The sequence below is a fragment of the Meles meles genome, chromosome 11 (assembly GCF_922984935.1).
Source record: "Meles meles chromosome 11, mMelMel3.1 paternal haplotype, whole genome shotgun sequence".
In the NCBI taxonomy this organism is placed as follows: Eukaryota; Metazoa; Chordata; class Mammalia; order Carnivora; family Mustelidae; genus Meles; species Meles meles.
The window spans coordinates 71,225,296-71,243,459 of record NC_060076.1 but is presented as its reverse complement, the minus strand read 5'-3'; the positions used below and the strand labels follow the sequence as shown (position 1 = coordinate 71,243,459).

At 41.0% G+C, this 18,164-nt stretch overlaps 1 protein-coding gene across 4 annotated transcripts in view; it reads right to left on the bottom strand.

Annotated features, from left to right (window-relative positions):
• The window catches only part of FRMD3 (FERM domain containing 3), a 315,298-nt gene that overhangs the window by 157,321 nt on the left and 139,813 nt on the right, over window positions 1-18,164 (bottom strand). For 3 of the 4 annotated variants that reach the window (XM_046023589.1, XM_046023588.1, XM_046023591.1), the window contains one exon: window positions 4,942-4,984. The exons of the other annotated variant lie outside the window; for it this stretch is intronic. In XM_046023589.1, the coding sequence (XP_045879545.1) occupies window positions 4,942-4,984 (43 nt within the window). The remainder of the gene's footprint in view (window positions 1-4,941; window positions 4,985-18,164) is intronic. 4 annotated transcript variants of the gene reach the window in all.

Here is an 18,164-nt window from a genome sequence, read left to right as displayed (position 1 = left end):
TTTTAAAAATCTCTAAAGCTATTAATAAGGTGAAAAATACCATATAGAGATTGATCTCATTTCTGTTTATAAAAAGTCATATGTGTGATTGGGGAACTTATATTTACATGAGAAATCCCAGAAGGTAGTCATTAACACATTATATGTTAATAAAAAAATCCCAGAAGGATATATAAAATACTGTTAACAGTTACTTCTTTGGAATGGGTTTGGAGATCTGGGGGGGAAGAGAAAGGAAATAGTTTGGTTTATCATTTTAAATTCTTCTGAACTAAGGCAAATCATGGACATTATCTTAAGCTTGTTTTAATACATGAGGTTTGATAGTCTATGTGAGGTAATGGATGTTAACTAAACTTACTGTAATCATTTTGCAATATATACATATATTAAATCATCAGGTTACGTGTCTTAAAACTTATACAATGTTACATACCAATTACATCTCATTAAAAAGGGAAAATCTTTAAATAACAAGTAAAATTAAAAGGAACTACCTTTAAAAATCCTAATAAGAGGGGTGCCTGAGTGGCTCAGTGGGTTAAAGCCACTGCCTTCGGCTCAGGTCATGATCCCTGGGATTGAGTCCTGGGATCGAGCCCCACATTGGGCTCCCTGCTCTGTGGGGAGCCTGCTTCCCCTTCTCTCTCTCTGCCTGCCTCTCTGCCTACTTGTGATTTCTTTCAGTCAAATAAATAAATAAAATCTTTTTTAAAATCCTAATAAGATAACAATGTCCTTGTAGAGAGTTTGTTAATCAGGGCAGCTGACCTTCAAGTCATCTCTGGAAAATACCATTCCTGAGAACACCTATAGTTAAAGAGATCTTAAAAGGGTCAGGTCAAAGAACCTGAAAGTCTACCATCAAACCATTCCTCCAAGATATTTTGCCCTCATTGCCTACCCAAAGACAATCAAAGGATCAAAGTTATACACATACCCAAGAAGAAAGTTGCCTGAAGTTCTGCAACGAGATCCTTTTTTTTTTTTTATTTACAGCATAACAGTGTTCATTGTTTTGGCATCACACCCAGTACTCCATGCAGTACGTGCCCTCCCTATTACCCACCACCTGGTTCCTCAACCTCCCACCCCACCCCTCGCCCCTTCAAAACCCTCTGGTTGTTTTTCAGAGTCCATAGTCTCTCATGGTTCATCTCCCCTTCCAGTTTCCCTCAACTCCCTCTCCTCTCCATCTCCCCATGTCCTCCATGTTATTTGTTATGCTCCACAAATAAGTGAGACCATATGATACTGGACTCTCTCTGCTTGACTTATTTCGCTCAGCATAATCTCTTCCAGTCCCGTCCATGTTGCTACAAAAGTTGGGTATTCATCCTTTCTGATGGAGGCATAATACTCCATTGTGTATATGGACCACATCTTCCTTATCCAATCTCCCTGATGGTGCAACCAGATCCTTTTGATAGATCCATGGATGAGTCCCAGGAGTTGAACCCAGTTTCTCTGGGTTAATAATATACAAGTCCTCATTTAAAAAAATTTTTGCATTTATGGTAAAATTAATATTTCCAGGGTATACATACAAGAATACAGAAATTCTTGATATTAAAAGACACCATCATCAACAACAAAACTAGGTTTGTGATCATGAGAAGATTACACAATTTCTTATTTAGAAATGTCCTCAAAAATACAAAATCAGACTGGGTGATGGATAAGACCTTTACCAGTTCCTAGAATCAGTGAGTCACCTGGTCTGGTTTAGAAACTGAATTTCACAGAGTTCTTCTTTCCTGATTCAGAATTCATTTGTTATTAGACTGACACTGGCCAGAAGTCAAATGTCAATCCTTAAAACATTTTTACCAAACATTATAAATTTTCAATTGGTTGTTTAGATTTACTTAGCATGGAGACAAAGCTCTCAAGCAGCCAATTTTTACAAATTAAAAGTTGTTTCTTCTCCATACAAATGGCTAACAGACACATGAAAAAATGTTCATCATCACTAGCCATCAGGGAGATTCAAATCAAAACCACACTGAGATACCACCATACACCAGTTAGAATGGCCAAAATCAACAAGACAGTAAACAGCAAGTGTTGGAGAGGATGTGCAGACAGGGGAACCCTCTTACACTGTTGGTGGGAATGCAAGTTGGTGCAGCCACTTTGGAGAACAGTGTGGAGATTCCTTAAGAAATTAAAAATAGAGCTACCCTATGACCCTGCAATTGCACTGCTGGGTATTTACCCCAAAGACACAGATGTAGTGAAAAGAAGGGCGATCTGTATCCCAATGTTCATAACAGCAATGGCCACAGTCACCAAACTATGGAAAGAACCAAGATGCCCTTCAACAGACAAATGGATAAAGAAGATATGGTCTATATATACAATGGAGTATTATGCCTCCATCAGAAAGATGAATACCCAACTTCCATATCAACATGGACAGAACTGGAGGAGATTATGCGGAGTGAAATAAGTCAAGCAGAGAGAGCCAATTATCATATGGTTTCACTCACTTGAGGACCATAAGGAATAACATGGAGGAGACTGGGAAAAGGAGAGAAGTGAGATGGGGGAAATCAGAGGGAGAGAAGAACCATGAGAGACTGTGGACTCAGGGAAACAAACTGAGGCTTTTGGAGGGGAGGGGAATGGGGGGATGGGTGAGCCTGGTGGTGGGTACTAAGGAGGGCATGTATTACATGGAGCACTGGGTGTGGTGCATAAACAATGAATCTTGGAACACTGAAAAAATAAAATAAAAATTTTTTAAAAAGTTATTTCTTCTACTAAGTGTTGAAAGACATCTGACTTTAGAGATTTACATTTTTTATTTATATTTATATATTTTTATAAAAGAATTTATTAAAATTTTTGTGCTGTATATTACAGCATACACAAAATAATATAATGAATCATATGTTCCCATTGCCTAGAGTCAGTGATTATTAAACTTGCTGCCAAACTTTCTCGATTTATCCTCATCCCTTACATTTTTATATATGCTAGAATCCTGTAAAAGAAATTTCAGAAACCATGCTATTTAACTCTAACTACTTTACTACATGTTGCTAACAATTGAGAATTTTTTTTAATTTTATTTTATTTTTTCAGTGTTCCAAGATCCAATGTTTATACACCACACCCAGTGTTCTATGTAATACGTGCCCTCCTTAATACCCACCACCACCGGAGCCATCCATCCCTCCCCCCCTCCCTTCTAAAACCCTCCCTTTGTTTATCAGAGTCCACAGTCTAATGTGTGTAGCCTAAGGAAAACATTGCATGCATTTAAGAATCAAAGTCAAAGAATCGTTTACTATAAATAAGCTTACTGGAAAATTGTCTAAACATTTTAAAACACATAAACAAAAATATCAAAACTTAGTAGCTAAGGGATAAAAGCTAAGCATCAGTAATTTTTTAAAGAATTTTTTCATTTATCAGAGAGTGAGTACGCACACACACACTCAGAGAGAGGCAAAGGTAGAGGGAGAGAATCTCAAACAGATCCCCACAGAGTAAGGAGCCCCACATGGGCTCCATCCCAGGACCTTAAGATGATGCCCTGGGCAGAAATCAAGAGTCAGACACTTAATCAAGTTAGCCACCTGGATGCCCCAGCCATTTTTTTTTTTTCAGATACACTAATTCATTCTTATTATCCCTCATCTCATCTATATAGAGCTTCTTGATACCCCTGTCCTCCTATTTCTTCTTGGATGCTTGTTCCAAATCTATTCCAGCTATATCCCAACAGACTGACCTCTTGGGATGTTGCAAGCACACAGCTGATCCCGTTTTCACCTCATACAACTTTCCTGTCAGCTTCCCGCAACAGCCATGGCTCCCAGCAGCCATGGGCATCAGCCTTCCCCAGAACAACCTGGCTCTCTTTCCTGCACTGATCAGACAGAGTTTGTTCCACAGAGATAGGGGAGGGAAGGAAGAGAAATGGGAAGGGACAAAGGGAAGGAAAGATGAGTGGGTAGGTAACGGGAAGGAGAAAAAGGAAGGTTAAGGAATAGATATATTGGTTGCTAGTTTGCCATCCATGTTCAGTTTCTTTCTTCTCCCACTTAAAAGCCCTGCCCAGAATAATTTCTTCATATTTGAAAAAGGAAAGAATCCCTTGAATAATGATAAGTGACATAATGTGCACTAAACTGATTTCCGATGAGAAACTGATTTATCGCCAACATTTCAGAGCCCTGGGAAAGTTGACATGGAGGGATAAATGGGTTTCAGGGCAGGCAATGAATTTCTGGAGTACATTTCAGAAGCCCTCCTCCAAATCATAAATAAAAGCAGGCTGACTACAGCCTAGCATGGATGACCAAGAAAAAACACCATGCCATCCAGGACCCAGTCAACACCCTCTTCACAATGGCCAAAGTGGATGGCCAGATGTTCTAGAAAGAAGTTTCCCAAGGCAACTTCCCCAAGAGGTCATCAATTTAAAAAAAAAAAAAAAAAGGCAGTTCAGAGCATGAGGGCTTGAAAATAATTACTCAGGGGAAAGAAATTATTGTAGGGAGTTTAAAGAATAGAAAAGAATAAACCAATCTTCATTAAAGTTAGTGGCAAGAATTTAGTTTCAAAACACACTTGCTTTTTTAATCCCCGCAAGACTGCACCTCCCACCCTGAAATGCTTATTAGCAACCCCCACAATCCAAAGGAACCGGAAAGCTGGTGGTTATGTTTAACAGACACTTAATCATCTAAGTCCAATGTTCCTGTTCGAATATGAACTATGAAGGTAAGGTGATGGGAAGAGTGACTACAGGGAAGGTGAAGGCCAGCAAAGAAGAGAAGTCACACAGCACCCAGTGGGAGAGAGAAGCCCCCACCCACAGATCTTCAACTCTAGCCATTTCTTCCCCAGGAGGAGAAACTTTGTCGAGAAACAGAACCTATCTTTGGACACTTCATAACAAAAGTGAAACCAAAGATTGACACTTACATTTCATTTGCTTGGAGATGGACTTGTTAGGTTCAAGCCAGTGCTAGGGAGAAAAAAAAGTAGAGATTATGGGTCAAATGGCTGAACCATACGATGCACACTTAATACCTAAGAGAAATTTAATACAGTCTTTTCCCGAAGATATTTCCTCAAGGTTCCACCTTCTGAAGATCAACACAAACAATCCCATAATGAAAATACAAAAGGCAGGGGCATAAATTACAGAGAATTAACACTTTGAGGAGTATTTGAGTCCTACTAAGACAGAAGAACTAGGGACAGAACATACTCTTGAATGGGATATTCTTGTGGCTCTAACGGACCCCAGGTGATAGAGCTCCATTGCTCTGGGCAAGCCACAGATGGCTAAAGACTTGGACATCCATGACCTCAAAGAGTCACAGTCCAAGACAGCTTCAGCACCCGATTCCCCTGCCAGGTAGCCCCTGTTCGGTCAAGCCAGCATTAGCCCCAACAACAGAAGCAATTCTTTCTTCATGGTAGGGGGGAGAAGTGATAAATACCTTACTTCAGAGACCTGAGATTATCCAGAAGAAAAACCGGCTCTATCCCAAAGCAAAGAAGCCCAGAGACCTGGGTAGCTCAGAATGGTGTTAGGGACAGACATTTGAAGAAGATACACGCTGATCCCAGCAGTCAGCTCACTCCATACCTTGTGCGGCAGTCACTCCAACTTGCTGAGAGTCAGGCAGCTTTTGCTATCCCTAACTATGGTGTTCCTGAAGCCACTTAGGGCATGTCAGGAAGCATCGTTCTACACACTTGCAATTTAGAAAGATACTAGGAGCACCACTGGTATCCATCAGGAGGTCGGAGAGCCCTCACTTACCAGACACCTCTCACTCTCAGTACTAGAGAGGAAAGGAGGACGCTTACCATCTGTTGAGGCTTAGACCCCATTTGTGTCATCCAGCTAAGTCTCAGAGTTCTGTAACGTCCCTGCCATTTGGTATAAATGCATAACCATAAAGCTAAGAAAGAGTTAGCCTATGCTGAGTACTTCCTAAATGCCAAGTATTTCACAAAGCATTTCCCTGAGCCATCACTACTGCCCCATTTACAGAGGAGAAACCAGGAGGCTCAGGACATTAGACAGCCAGCCTAAGGTCCCCCAGAGATTAAGTGGTGGAATCAGTATGCAGTGGGATTCCACAACACAGGCCCTTCACCTTGGCCATGCGACCTCCCCACAGATCAGTCTGCTCTAAAACCTATTGTTCTCTTCTTTCCCCAGGAGCTGAAAAAAAAAAAGAGTGGTCAAATCACGAGTTTCCAGCCCAGGGTGTCAGATCTCTGCAGTCTTCCAAAACAAGAATAGGGAGCTTTTCACTATGTCAACCCCAGGATGAGTTGGACGGAAAACCATACATTTACCTCTGCTGTATTGCATGAACTAACATGGCAAGTTTCTTTGCTTCTGATTGAAATTAAGTCTGCTCATTTTGAGAACCTGGTTTTTCTCCTTTTTTTTCATTTTTTAGTTGTGGTAACACACACAACATCAAATTCGCCATCCTAACCCTTTTTAAAAGTACAGTTCAGTGGTATTAAATGCATTCATAATGGTGTGCCACCATCACCCCCATTCATCTCCAGCGCACTCTGACCCTATAAACTGAAACTCTAGCCCTAATAAACAGTCATTCTGCAGGCCCCTTTCTCCATGCCCTTGGAAACCATCATTCTACTTTTGGTTATCTCCTTCTAGTCAGAAGCGATGTCTGGCATTTACAGTTATCATTGAACAGTGGAAAAACCTATTGATTGGGCTACTTACTGGCTGTATAAGCATGTACAAAAGGTTTAACCTTGCTCTCAATCTCTGCAACTATCATATGGGCATAGCGATAGTACCTACTTTGCATGGTTGTTGCAAGGATTTTCGAAGTTAATAAAAAAATTCATAAACATGAGACACTTAAACCGTGCATGGCATGTGAAAAATATCAATAAATGCTTGTTTGCTGATGCTGTTGTTACTTAATAAGTATAGTTTAATTAGTAGACCATATCCCATGGAGGAGAATAATAGGTGAGGCCTCTGATGATCAAATTACTTTTCTAGCAAAAATAGGATAATTTAGAACTAAGGCAAGAAGACAAAGACCAACTGAAATCAATACCTACTGCTACCGTCTCACAGAGGAGAATCACTAGTCATTTGGCCAACAAAGTCTGAAATGCATTTTCCGAATTCTCCTTGCCTGGCATCCTTTGAACTCCTTAACCTTTCTCTGCCGAACTTCAACCTGCCTTTCCTCCCTCTCTCTGCCTCTGGGGAGGACAGGTACATTTCATTTTATACACCCATACCAATGAGTTGGTGGCAATCTCCCAAGGGTGTGAAGAAGGATGCAAGTCTCAGTGAGAATGAGTGCCATGATGGAGACTGGCCATGTTTGACATGGAGGGGCAGGGAACATGAAAGGTATGCCTGCAAGGTATTTGCCATCTGTGCCCTAAATAAGTTATTTTGTCTAAATGAATGGCCTCCTTGTGGTCCTACGAGATACACCCTACAGTTTCTGTTGGGTTCTGACCTTCCTCCTCCTCTAGGCCTAATCACACCCTACCCTAGCCTCTCAAACCTTGTCTATCTGAATCACCTCCATCTACAGTGGGACCACTACATACTTTTCCACCAGGACAACTATTCTTTTGCTGTGGGATAGTCATGGGGTATAGAGCCCTAAGAAAAATAAGCCAGCAGGAATCATGTTTCAAGGGATTATAATAAATCATTTCTCAGCTCAGTTTGTGAGCAGTTATTAAAATTTAAAACCCTGACTTGCCTATGACCCAACAATTCCCTTATTCCCCAAATTACCCATGTGAACACAGAGGAACACAACAAGGATTCTCACTGCAAGATTAAATTAAATTATAAAACATTAGACTATTAATGGCCATCATCAGGAAAATGCTAAATAATCTATCATCTGCTCATATGCTAGAGGATTCTTCAGTGTACTATAGGAGGTAGATCATGACGGGTAACATGGTTAGATCTCTAGGACACATGGTGTGATGAAAAAAGCGAACTGCAAAATTTGTAACTATGGTCACAGTTCCCAAATCATGCACTGCACCCCAGGGAAAAGAGCCATACCAGACATCTATCAGACACCCACTGTGCAAACTGTAAGCTCAAGGAAGTTCCTGGCTCTAACATTAGATCATGCTAGATTCCTTTTGATGTCATACTTTCTGCAACGCTGGGTTTTTAGCGGTTGCTGCGATGAAAAGCAAGTATCACGTGAAAAGAGGTGTGCAAGGCCATGAGTATGGCAGTATCTGATCCGGTCCTAGAGTCTGAGGTGCCTTGGGCCACCCAGCAGGTGCACACCTCCTGTTCCCAGGTAACTCTGGTTAAGAATGAGCTGGAAATACTATTTTCAGGTAGGCCATGTTTTAAATGGCCACTAAGTTGTTAGGACATAAATTTGTTGTCCCTCTTATTAGATAGGGCACCATGAAATAATTACTTTTGACCTAAGGCACCATGAAATAATTACTAAGACACCAAGAGAGCCATATATCAACAGAGTTTGGGAACATCTGAGCTAGCATATCTTATAATCAATGTGTTTTCTTTAAGTAAAAAGTACAAACCACTACCGTATATTTTCAAAGAATACATAATAGGCATCTAAATGTATTTTTAAAGATCTGAAATGATAGTCAATAAACCCATAACATGGAGAAAACAGGAATTTAGGGGTGTTGCTCAAAGGAAACCCTGTTTTACCTGTGATATTTTAGCTTACACTTTTTACATGTATTCAAGCATTACATGAATAATTAAAAGTCAATTTTTTTAAAAACGGAAGCTGAGTTCTACTCAGAGGATAAAGGTGGACTTTTATGTAATTTAGACTCAAGACAAAGAATTTCCTACACAAAAGGCAGATGCCAAGTCCAGCTAAGTGCCCAGCTTTGGCACTGCGGTCCAACACAGGAGCCAGGAGTCCTGCGTTCCAGTCCCGGTTCTGCCACTTACTAGTGATGGGACCCCAGTGATGTGCTTCCTCTGTTTCCCCTCTTACAGCATCACTGCGGGGTTTAAGTAGGTTAACGGATTAAAGAAGTCCTTAGAACAGAGCTTAGAGCCTAGTTAAAGCTCAGTAAACACCAGCTGTTCCCATCTTCTTTGCATTCACTCAGACACCCCCAAGGTGGTGCAATGGCCCCTCTTGGAGAGCCCACCTCCGTTCCTCTCTCCCTCTCACACTCCCATCCCATCTGCCTTCTGCTCCACATGAAAGGTAAACCTCCTCCCTTTTTTCCTCCTTCCTTTTAGAGTTGTGAGTTGGGCAATGAATTCAAGTGTGGACGACACCAACAACTCCTGCTGTTACTATATGTACAGATGGATTACACTCCTGTGAGAAAGAAACAACCATGAGGCTGTGTGCTTGGTAATTAGATAGGAGGCTCAGAACATTGACTGCATTGCTATTTTCCTTTCAATTGCTACTTGGAATATATGCTAGCTTGTCTTTTGTTTTTTGTTTTTTTAAGTCTGTTTCCTTACTGGAAACTGAAATTCCCTAAGAGAGGTAGAAAGAAAAGACTGCCAACCAAATATCTGAATTTGAGGCTGGTTTACTATAGCTGAAAAAGGCATTTCCTCAACTTTCATTTAGAATAAGAATTCCAAAGACTAAAGAAGCTAAGATTCAATGATTGATTCTACCTAATGAGCTTTGGACATAAGATGAACTAGAAGAGGCATTCCCTCAGCATGATCTAAAGTTTTCAGGAAGGCGTCTGTGGACATACTGTCAGGGCTCTGCCCAGTTCCTCTCAGATCCCTTTTCCCCGTATAGAGCAGCTTAATCGTTTTTAGGAAGGCTGCCTCAGGTCACTAGAATCCAATGCAGAATGGAGAATGAGCCTCCCCCAACTCACCTCTGAACTGTCAGGTTAAGAAGTGACAGGTATGGGAGGATAAATACCTCTGCTCCCTCACCCCTTGGCCAAGACAACTCTAAGCCATGACCTACACTCTTTCAAAATTCCTCTGTGGATTTCAGCCCAAGTTACTCTCTGTACAACTTTCCTCAATGTCACACACTTGTGTGACCTCCTTCCTTTCCCTGTCCCAATGCCTCCAAGCTCCTGAAAGCCTTTTTCTGGAAACATTTCCTAATAAACTTGGAATTTTTATCTCCAAATCCACTTCTGGGTACCAGAGCCAAGAGAGCTTCCCTAACTCCCCACCAAAAACTGCCCTCTATCCGTGTATATAAAATCCTTCCCTTAAAGGTTTTATTCCTTCTGCCTTGGAGATGAACCCCAGTAACCTGCATATCCCCCTCTGAGAGGTCCCAATTTAAAAGGGATTTCAGTCTGGACAATGTAGCCTGACTATTTCAAAGCTACTTCTCAGAACAAATTTACTTTGATTGATAGTAGCTTGAAGCAAAGAGGAGAAGTTGAATAAAGCCACACAAAGAGGGTGAAAAGCAGAGCACTGGCTAAGCCCTCTAAGCCCTGATTCCCTTCTCTGGGGTCTTGAGGGTGGGAAGGATTCCAGGACCCTTAAGATTCCTTCAGCTCTCACATTCCACATTGTATGAAACTGAAGTAGGAGAACATTGTCAATAATTGGTTTTTTTAAATTTTGCTAGGCCCAGCTATACTTAGCCCTAAGAGATCATTTTTTTCTACCCCATCATAGAAATGGTGCATTTCTTTTGCACTTTTGAATTCTGGCTTCTTGGTGGGGGGGGGGGAGGTGGTGTGTGAGGTAGTGATTTGTGGCTAAGTAGATTGATTTTTAATTTGGCAGCTGCTGATCCAGGAAATAAAACAAAAAACAAAACAACAACAACAACAAAAAACCCTCCCCAAAGTAAACAATATAACCTACTTGGTTATCTTCAAATGTTGGGCTTCTATTGAAATTGATTGAGGTTATCATTATAAAATAAATTACACATCTCTGGTATCTTTCTCAAAACCCTTGGTGCCCTAAACCAGAATAATCTATGGCCCAGAGAAATGTGTGAAATAACAAACGGGGCTTTAAACAATGAATACATCTCCCAAACAGGAGATGCTTTCTCCCCTCAGAAGTAACCAGATCCACAGTCTGACCAATTCCCATCCTAGACCTGAAAAGATGGCCTGATTCTCACATCTCACCTGGACAAAGCCCCAGAGTAACTCAGTCTCCCTGCGTTATCTAGCCAATTTATGCCATTTTTAGACCCTCTGGCCCCTGCAAGAGGAAAGAAAAAAAAAAACGAATGCCATCTGAATGAATGCAATCTAAGTGCTCTGGGCCAACCAGTTAGACCTAGGGCCCAGCTACTTAGCTACCAATAACCAATGGTTTTCACTCCAGTTTCAGTGAAATCTACAGCACAATGGCAACAAGGACAGAAGTATCTATAGGCCAGGCCCACTCACAAGTTCTACTCCTCTGGCAGTCAACCCATGCAAGAAAACCTTCACTATTCCAGAGTAATGTTTTTATTTCTTCAACCATAACTGCTCCTGCATTCTGGGCTCTTGGGGATAAGCAAAATAGAAGTAACAGCTGGGAGAAGAAACACCTAAGAAACAGAGATGGAAACAGGAAGCAGGAAGCCTGAGAAAGCATAAGCACCCTTTTTTTTCCATAAAGGGCCAGACAGTATAAATATTTTAGGTTTTGTGGCCCATATGGTCTGTCAGGACTACTCAGCTCTGCCACTAGAACACGAAAGCAGCCAGGGAAAACACATAAAGGAACAGAAATAGCTGTGTCCCCATAAAATGTTATTTACTAAACAAATGGGGGTTCTTCTGACACCTGTGTGCCAACCCCTGCTCTACATCCAAGGAATCCTTAACATACACTTAAGGATAAAAACAGTAGTACTCTGAAAATGCAATAAAGGTTGTAAAAACATTACAAGCTGTTTATTTTAAAGTACAATGAGACACCGAAATGCAATTATAGAGGAAAGGATGGAATTCCTTCAAGCTTGTTACAATGGGATTTACCACTATGTACCACTTATTGTCAAGCGGTAGAAATTTCACATGGTCACCAAACTGTTCTAAGGTCAGATATCTTCTAGCTGCCAGAAGCTCGAACCTTTCGAACTCTTTAAAGCATGGAGAACAGAACCATTACATGTTGAGAATCTGGACTAATGCACTTAAATAAGCCCTATGGCATAAGTATTATTATTAGTGCCCCCATTTTACAGATAAAGTATTTGAGGTTAAGGAAGCTGCCTAAGTTCATATAACCAGCAAGATGCAGGGCCAGGATTTAAACTGATCTTCTTGGCATCAGAGCTCTTAGCACCTGAGCAATAATGTCCTCCACACTCCGTCCTTCTTGAGGTTTGACACTGTAGCCCATTCTCCTTATATTAAGTCTATAGCTACCCTTGCTTCCAGAAGGTGTCTCTTGCCTCATTCTTTTCTTTCTGTTCTATATGTTCCTGGTGGGTCTCCTGTGCTGGTTTCTCCTTCTGGACACCCTTTTAAAAAATGGATATTCTTTGGGTTTCAGAATCTCCTCTTATTTTATATTTTTTCCCTCAGCTCTTCAGGCTCTGCTCAGGGCTTTATGGTAGTGAAAACCTGATGGGCTCCAAAACTTCCATCTGTGGTCTAAACCTCTTCATTAAACTTCAGATCCATATTCCCAACCATAGATGAAACATCTCTACCTCAACATCTCATAGGTATCCCAAACTCAATGTATCTAATACTTACCTCTTCTCCCCAAAACCCTCCCTGTATAATTTATTTGGTAAGTGGTTCCACCTGTACTTGGAGCCCAAAGAGGCCCTGCACCAAGCCCAAACACCCAGTTGGACAAGCCATGTGGAAAGGCCCTGAAACCACATGCAGAGCGAGGGGACCACCCAAGACCCACCTTGCAGTCATCTTTGTCAAGGTTCCAGGCATATAAATGAAAACAACTAGGACCCGCTGCAGCCCCCTCCAGAATAGACCAGCCCCCAGCTGAACACCAGTGAGGGAGCCCAGTCAACACCAAGTGGAACATAAGATTCACCTCGCTGAGCTCAGCTTGAATATCAGACCCAAAAAATCCTGGCATATAATAAAATTGTGTTCATTGACACCCCCAAGTGTTTGAGAAGACTTGTTCCACAGCAACAGATAGCTAGATCCCTTACTCCTTATGATGACCTGAATGTTTGTCCTCCAACCCCCACCAAATTCACATGCTGAAGCCCTGCCCCCAATGTGATAGTATCTGAAAGTGGGACCTTTGAAGATAATAAGGTTTAGAACAAGTCATGAGGGTAGAAACCCATGATGGGATGAGTGTCCTTATAAGAGGAGGAAGAGAGCCCAGAGCACCCGCCTGCTCTCTCCCCAACCACATGGGGCCACAGGGAGAAGGCAGCCCTCTGCAAGCCAGGAAGAGTTCTCATCAGGAACCAAATCTGTCAGCATATTGAACTTGAACTTTCCAGCCTACAGAACTGTGAGAATGAAGTGTCCTACAAAAACAGGTGTTTTCTTATAGCAGCCTAATCCAACTAAGATACTCATTATTACTCTCCATGGATAGAACAATTACAACTGAACCTTAAATGACATTTGTTTGGGCATCCATGAAAAATATGCTCCAACTGCCAGTCCTTATCAATATTGCTTTTATGTCTCCAAGTTATACATCATCTTTACATTCTAGACTTCTTCTCAGCTTGTCTCTAGAGCTATCTGAAACTTCCAGACATGCTGATCTCTAATGTCCTAGCCGGCTGGAAGCCTCCAGGGAGTGCTTCTTTAATGCTGGAACTTAAACCTTATCAACCTAATTCATTCTTGCCCTCAACTGAACCAAGCCCAGGAGCTTCCCACCACTGAGGAAGACTGCCTTACCCTGGATAGCCTCCTGCTTTTTCCCTAACTCAAATAAGGATAAAATGTCATTTTTCACCACACTAACTCCTATGTCTGCCTGCTGGCCCAAACAAGATAACCATATCATGTGCCTGCTCCTCCCTCCACTAAAATTAGGACATCCCAGTTACCTAAGTGACTAACAGATTGCAACCTGTCATTTTCAGGCATCCCCATCCCTTCCTAGGAAAGGACATCAGGTGTAGACAGAGTCAGTTAGGAGCAATCATTTTAGTTAAACACCAAGTTCTGCTTTCTGCTGAAGGAATGTGACAATGTCCCCAAACCTGTCAAGTTAATACCTTGGGCCACAATTGAACCACAAAATGTCCAATTTCCAAGCTGTTGAGATACTGCTGTGTTCCTTGTAAGCTAAGTACTCTAAGTCCTTTCCCATAAAGCCAAGTTACTTGTCCATACCTCCTCCCCAAACAGGCATCCAAGTAGGCTTGGATGATTTTTAATACCCCTGAGATTTTAAAAACATAAGTGGGCTCATTAAGCAGACAAATTTATGACCAATGACCTACAGCAGTACAACAATCCTTCTCTTCAGTGCAGAACTGCCCTAAATCTTAGGTACCACTCTTGATCTTAGGTACAAGCATCTGTGAAGCAATTGTCCCTAGAAGCAGGAAGCAGCCTTTCAAAGGCAGGAGCAGCTGGTGGGACATAATGCTGTCTGGCTTCCTGGCACCAGTCCCAGAGTGAAACCTAAAATCATTGTGATTTTTTTTTTTTATGCCATTCCATTTTCTCCCCAAAGGTACTTCGAGAAAAAGCAAACTGCTCTAACATAGAAAAGCTCTTTTCCCATTATTAATAAAACTTACTGATAGGTTTACTAGTTCTTTCTGGCTATTGACATAAAAACCCAGGGCTGTAATTCTATCTGGGGGAAGGAGGTATCAGGGTTCAGCATGTCCTTGCATTTCTGATTTTCCAGGTCATCCCACCAGAAAGTGGTCCAGTGGCCACATGACATACAATGCCCAAACACAAGGGTGTTCGAGAAGACAGTCCCAGAGGGGTTGATTTCCAAAGTGAATTTGTCTTTGGGTAAGAGTCAGAATGGTCCTTAAGTTAGAAAAGTCAATGATACTGATGTAGGTGGGTTAAACAGATGCTTAGAAATAGGGAAGTTAAAATCAAAAGCACTGGGTCCCATCTGCCTGCAGACTGTAAACCAACACTTACAATCTAGTCCCAGGGTAATTCCTCCTCTAACTGGGCTGGTTGGAGGTTTGGGGGTGGGGAGAGTACCCCCTCACTTTCTAAGGTACTGGCGGCGACTTCCCCCTAGCTGGGTTTTGGAAAGGGGAAAATGCAGAAGAAGGGAAATCCAGGACAATGGACATCCTAAACCACAGCCATAGAAAAGAGAATTAGGAGGGGTGCCTGGCTGGCTCAGTTAGAAGAACACAGTGCTCTTGATCTCAGGGTTGTGAGTTCAATCCCCGCATTGGGTAGAAATTACTAAAAATAAATAAATTTTAAAAAATAAACAGAATTATGAAATCTAACTCATTATTCCAAAACTTCATTTGCCCAAAGAGAAGTTACCCCAAACACCTGAGAAGCTGTGGAAGGAATATGTTACATGAAAGAAAAAAATACCTGGACTTCAGCCAAGTCCTAACTTTACCTTCTGGAATTATTCCTTCTAAGATGTCTAAACTTATAGTCCCAGCTTTCTCTTTCAGTAAAAATAAGAGGAGTAGCACCCATCCTTTCCTTAATCTCAAGCACTATGAGTATATGAGTTCTTCAGAGAATATGGTAGAAACTCATGGGGATTTTTACTGAGCAGTGTTCACTCTACCCCTCCCTACATCAAATTTTAAAACTAATGGAAATTCTGAGCCCTTACCATTAAAATAGCAAAAGATAGACATCATTTACTGACTCAGCCCTCATCACTCTCAGAGCATATGGGGCATGAGACATCTTGTCAAACATATGGTGTTCCAAATGTAATAGTGCTAAATATTTAATATTCCACAATGGTTTACTGTAAATCAAGTTGTGAAGAGTTGTAGGCAAACCACCAACTCCCACAGCAAAGGTAAGTTCCACTTCAGCTTTTCTAACTAACTTAATTTTCTGTTGATTAGCTTTCTATTGGAAATAATTCATCGGTTTTAGTTTCCCACGGAGAAAAAGTACATGATCTGGTAAAAACACCAATGCTGGTCAATTCATCTCTGCTTAAAATTCCTGTATCAGCCCGTCTTTGTGCCTCTAAGCTCATTTTTCTAATTATCCAAGGCTCACACTTGTCTCCCCAAAGAACATATTAATGGCCATCCTGTCTTTGAAAGAAGTTTTGAACATTTCTAGATTTTAGCCTTCCTAACCATGGTTTTATTTCTTCATATGATTGCCTCACCTAGACCGACCCAATGCACAATAATTATAAGAATCACAATAAAAATAGCATATCCATGTACTCAGTAGATACCATTTGTTAAACTTTATCTTGAATTCCCCCCACATCAACCCTATTGGTAGGTGTTGTAATCTGTTTTAACCATCAGAGACTTGGAAAGGCTCAAGGTCACACAGCTTACTGAGCAGCAGAGGTGGGATTTAATGTACATCTTTCTGTGTGCAAAGTCCATGTGGTTTCATGTAGCAGCTACTCAGCAACCCAAGTGGAAGCTATGTTCCCACTGAATCCTCAGGATCAAAAGTCTAGAAAAGGCTATGACGCAGGGTGGAAAACAATGATTCAAGCAACCCTGTAAGCAATTTAGTGGATACATCAGATAAGGCAGTTTTGTTTTGAATGTGGCCCCCATTTTTTCCACTAATCTACTACCCAAATCTGGACACTAAAAATGAAGCTCATCCAAGTCAAAATATAAAGAAAAATGAAGCACATCAACCTAAACACTTCTTTTTCACTTAAAAAAATAATTCTAGACATATGAAAAAGGTACAAATATAATATAAGCACCCTCCTCCCCTAATGTTAGCATCTTCCAAAGCCAGCATACAATTATTAAGATTAAGAAACTAATACCAACACAATGCTATTAACTGAATTACAGACTTAATCTGGAGTTCACCAGTTTTCCCAGTGCCCGACTTTTCTCTGTTCCAGAATCCAATCCAGAATCCCCCAAGGCCTTAGTTGAGAGTTACACAGTCTTTCCTTGTCTTTCATGACCTTTTGAAGAATATAGGTAAGTTGTTTTGGAGAATGTTCTTCCTTCAGGCTTTCTTATATTTCCACAAGATTTGAATCAAGTTATGCATTACTGGGAAGAATACCACTGGGACAATGTGCCCTCCTCAGTGCAGGATAATTGGAAAATACGTGACAGTGGAATGTCTTCTCCCTGGTCATGATAACCTTGATGGCTTGATTAAAGTGGTGCCTGCCAGATTTCCCCACTATGAGGTTAGTCTTTCGCCCTTTGTAATCAAAAGATATCACCGGCAGGAGGGAGGAGTACTTTGTACTTTGCGACTATACAGGTATCTTGTTTCTCCTCAAATTTCTGCCCACTAACTTTAGTATTCATCTATGAATACTGTATCACAACAATCATTGTGATATTCTCTCATTCCTTCTACACTTATTAACTGGAATTTGTCTGTAAGGAAGAGCTATTTCTTCGCCCCTTTTATTTATTTATTCATATACTTATGTCCATATGACTCATGGATATTTTACTTCATGGATTATAATCCAATACTATTGTTATTGCTTTTTTGTCTCTCTAATATTCCAGTTTGGGCCACTGGCAGTTTTTTTCAGGTGGGTTCTGTGCCATTCTAGGGACCTTTTATCTTTTGAGCAGTTCCTTACTTTCTGGCACCACAACATGCTCCAGGCTCATCTTGTGAGATTCCTGACTCTGCCCTAGACATACCCAGACATGTTTCGAAGGAGTCCTTGTTCCTTTTATTAGAAAATGATATTTAGAAACCAGGATCTAGAGGGTAGGTGTGCTCATTGCTACTGTGGTGTCATTGCTTCTAGGCCATCTCAGAAAATGGACCTTGGAACTATATACGTATGCATACTAGCCCACATGCACACACACATCTATATTTCTGTGTCGATGTATATATTTTTTGAAATAACATGTTCATACCAACATCTGATTCCAGTTCTAAAGACTTCTCTAATAGCTTATCCAATATCTCCCCATTGAATCAAGAAAAATGAAAACAACTTATGCATAAGTGGTTTCCAGATATTATCTAGGCTAAGGGTCAGCAAACTATGGCTAAATGCCTATTTATAGAAGACTTTTATTGGAAAAAAGTTTTATTAGAACACAGCTACGTCCATTAATGTAGGT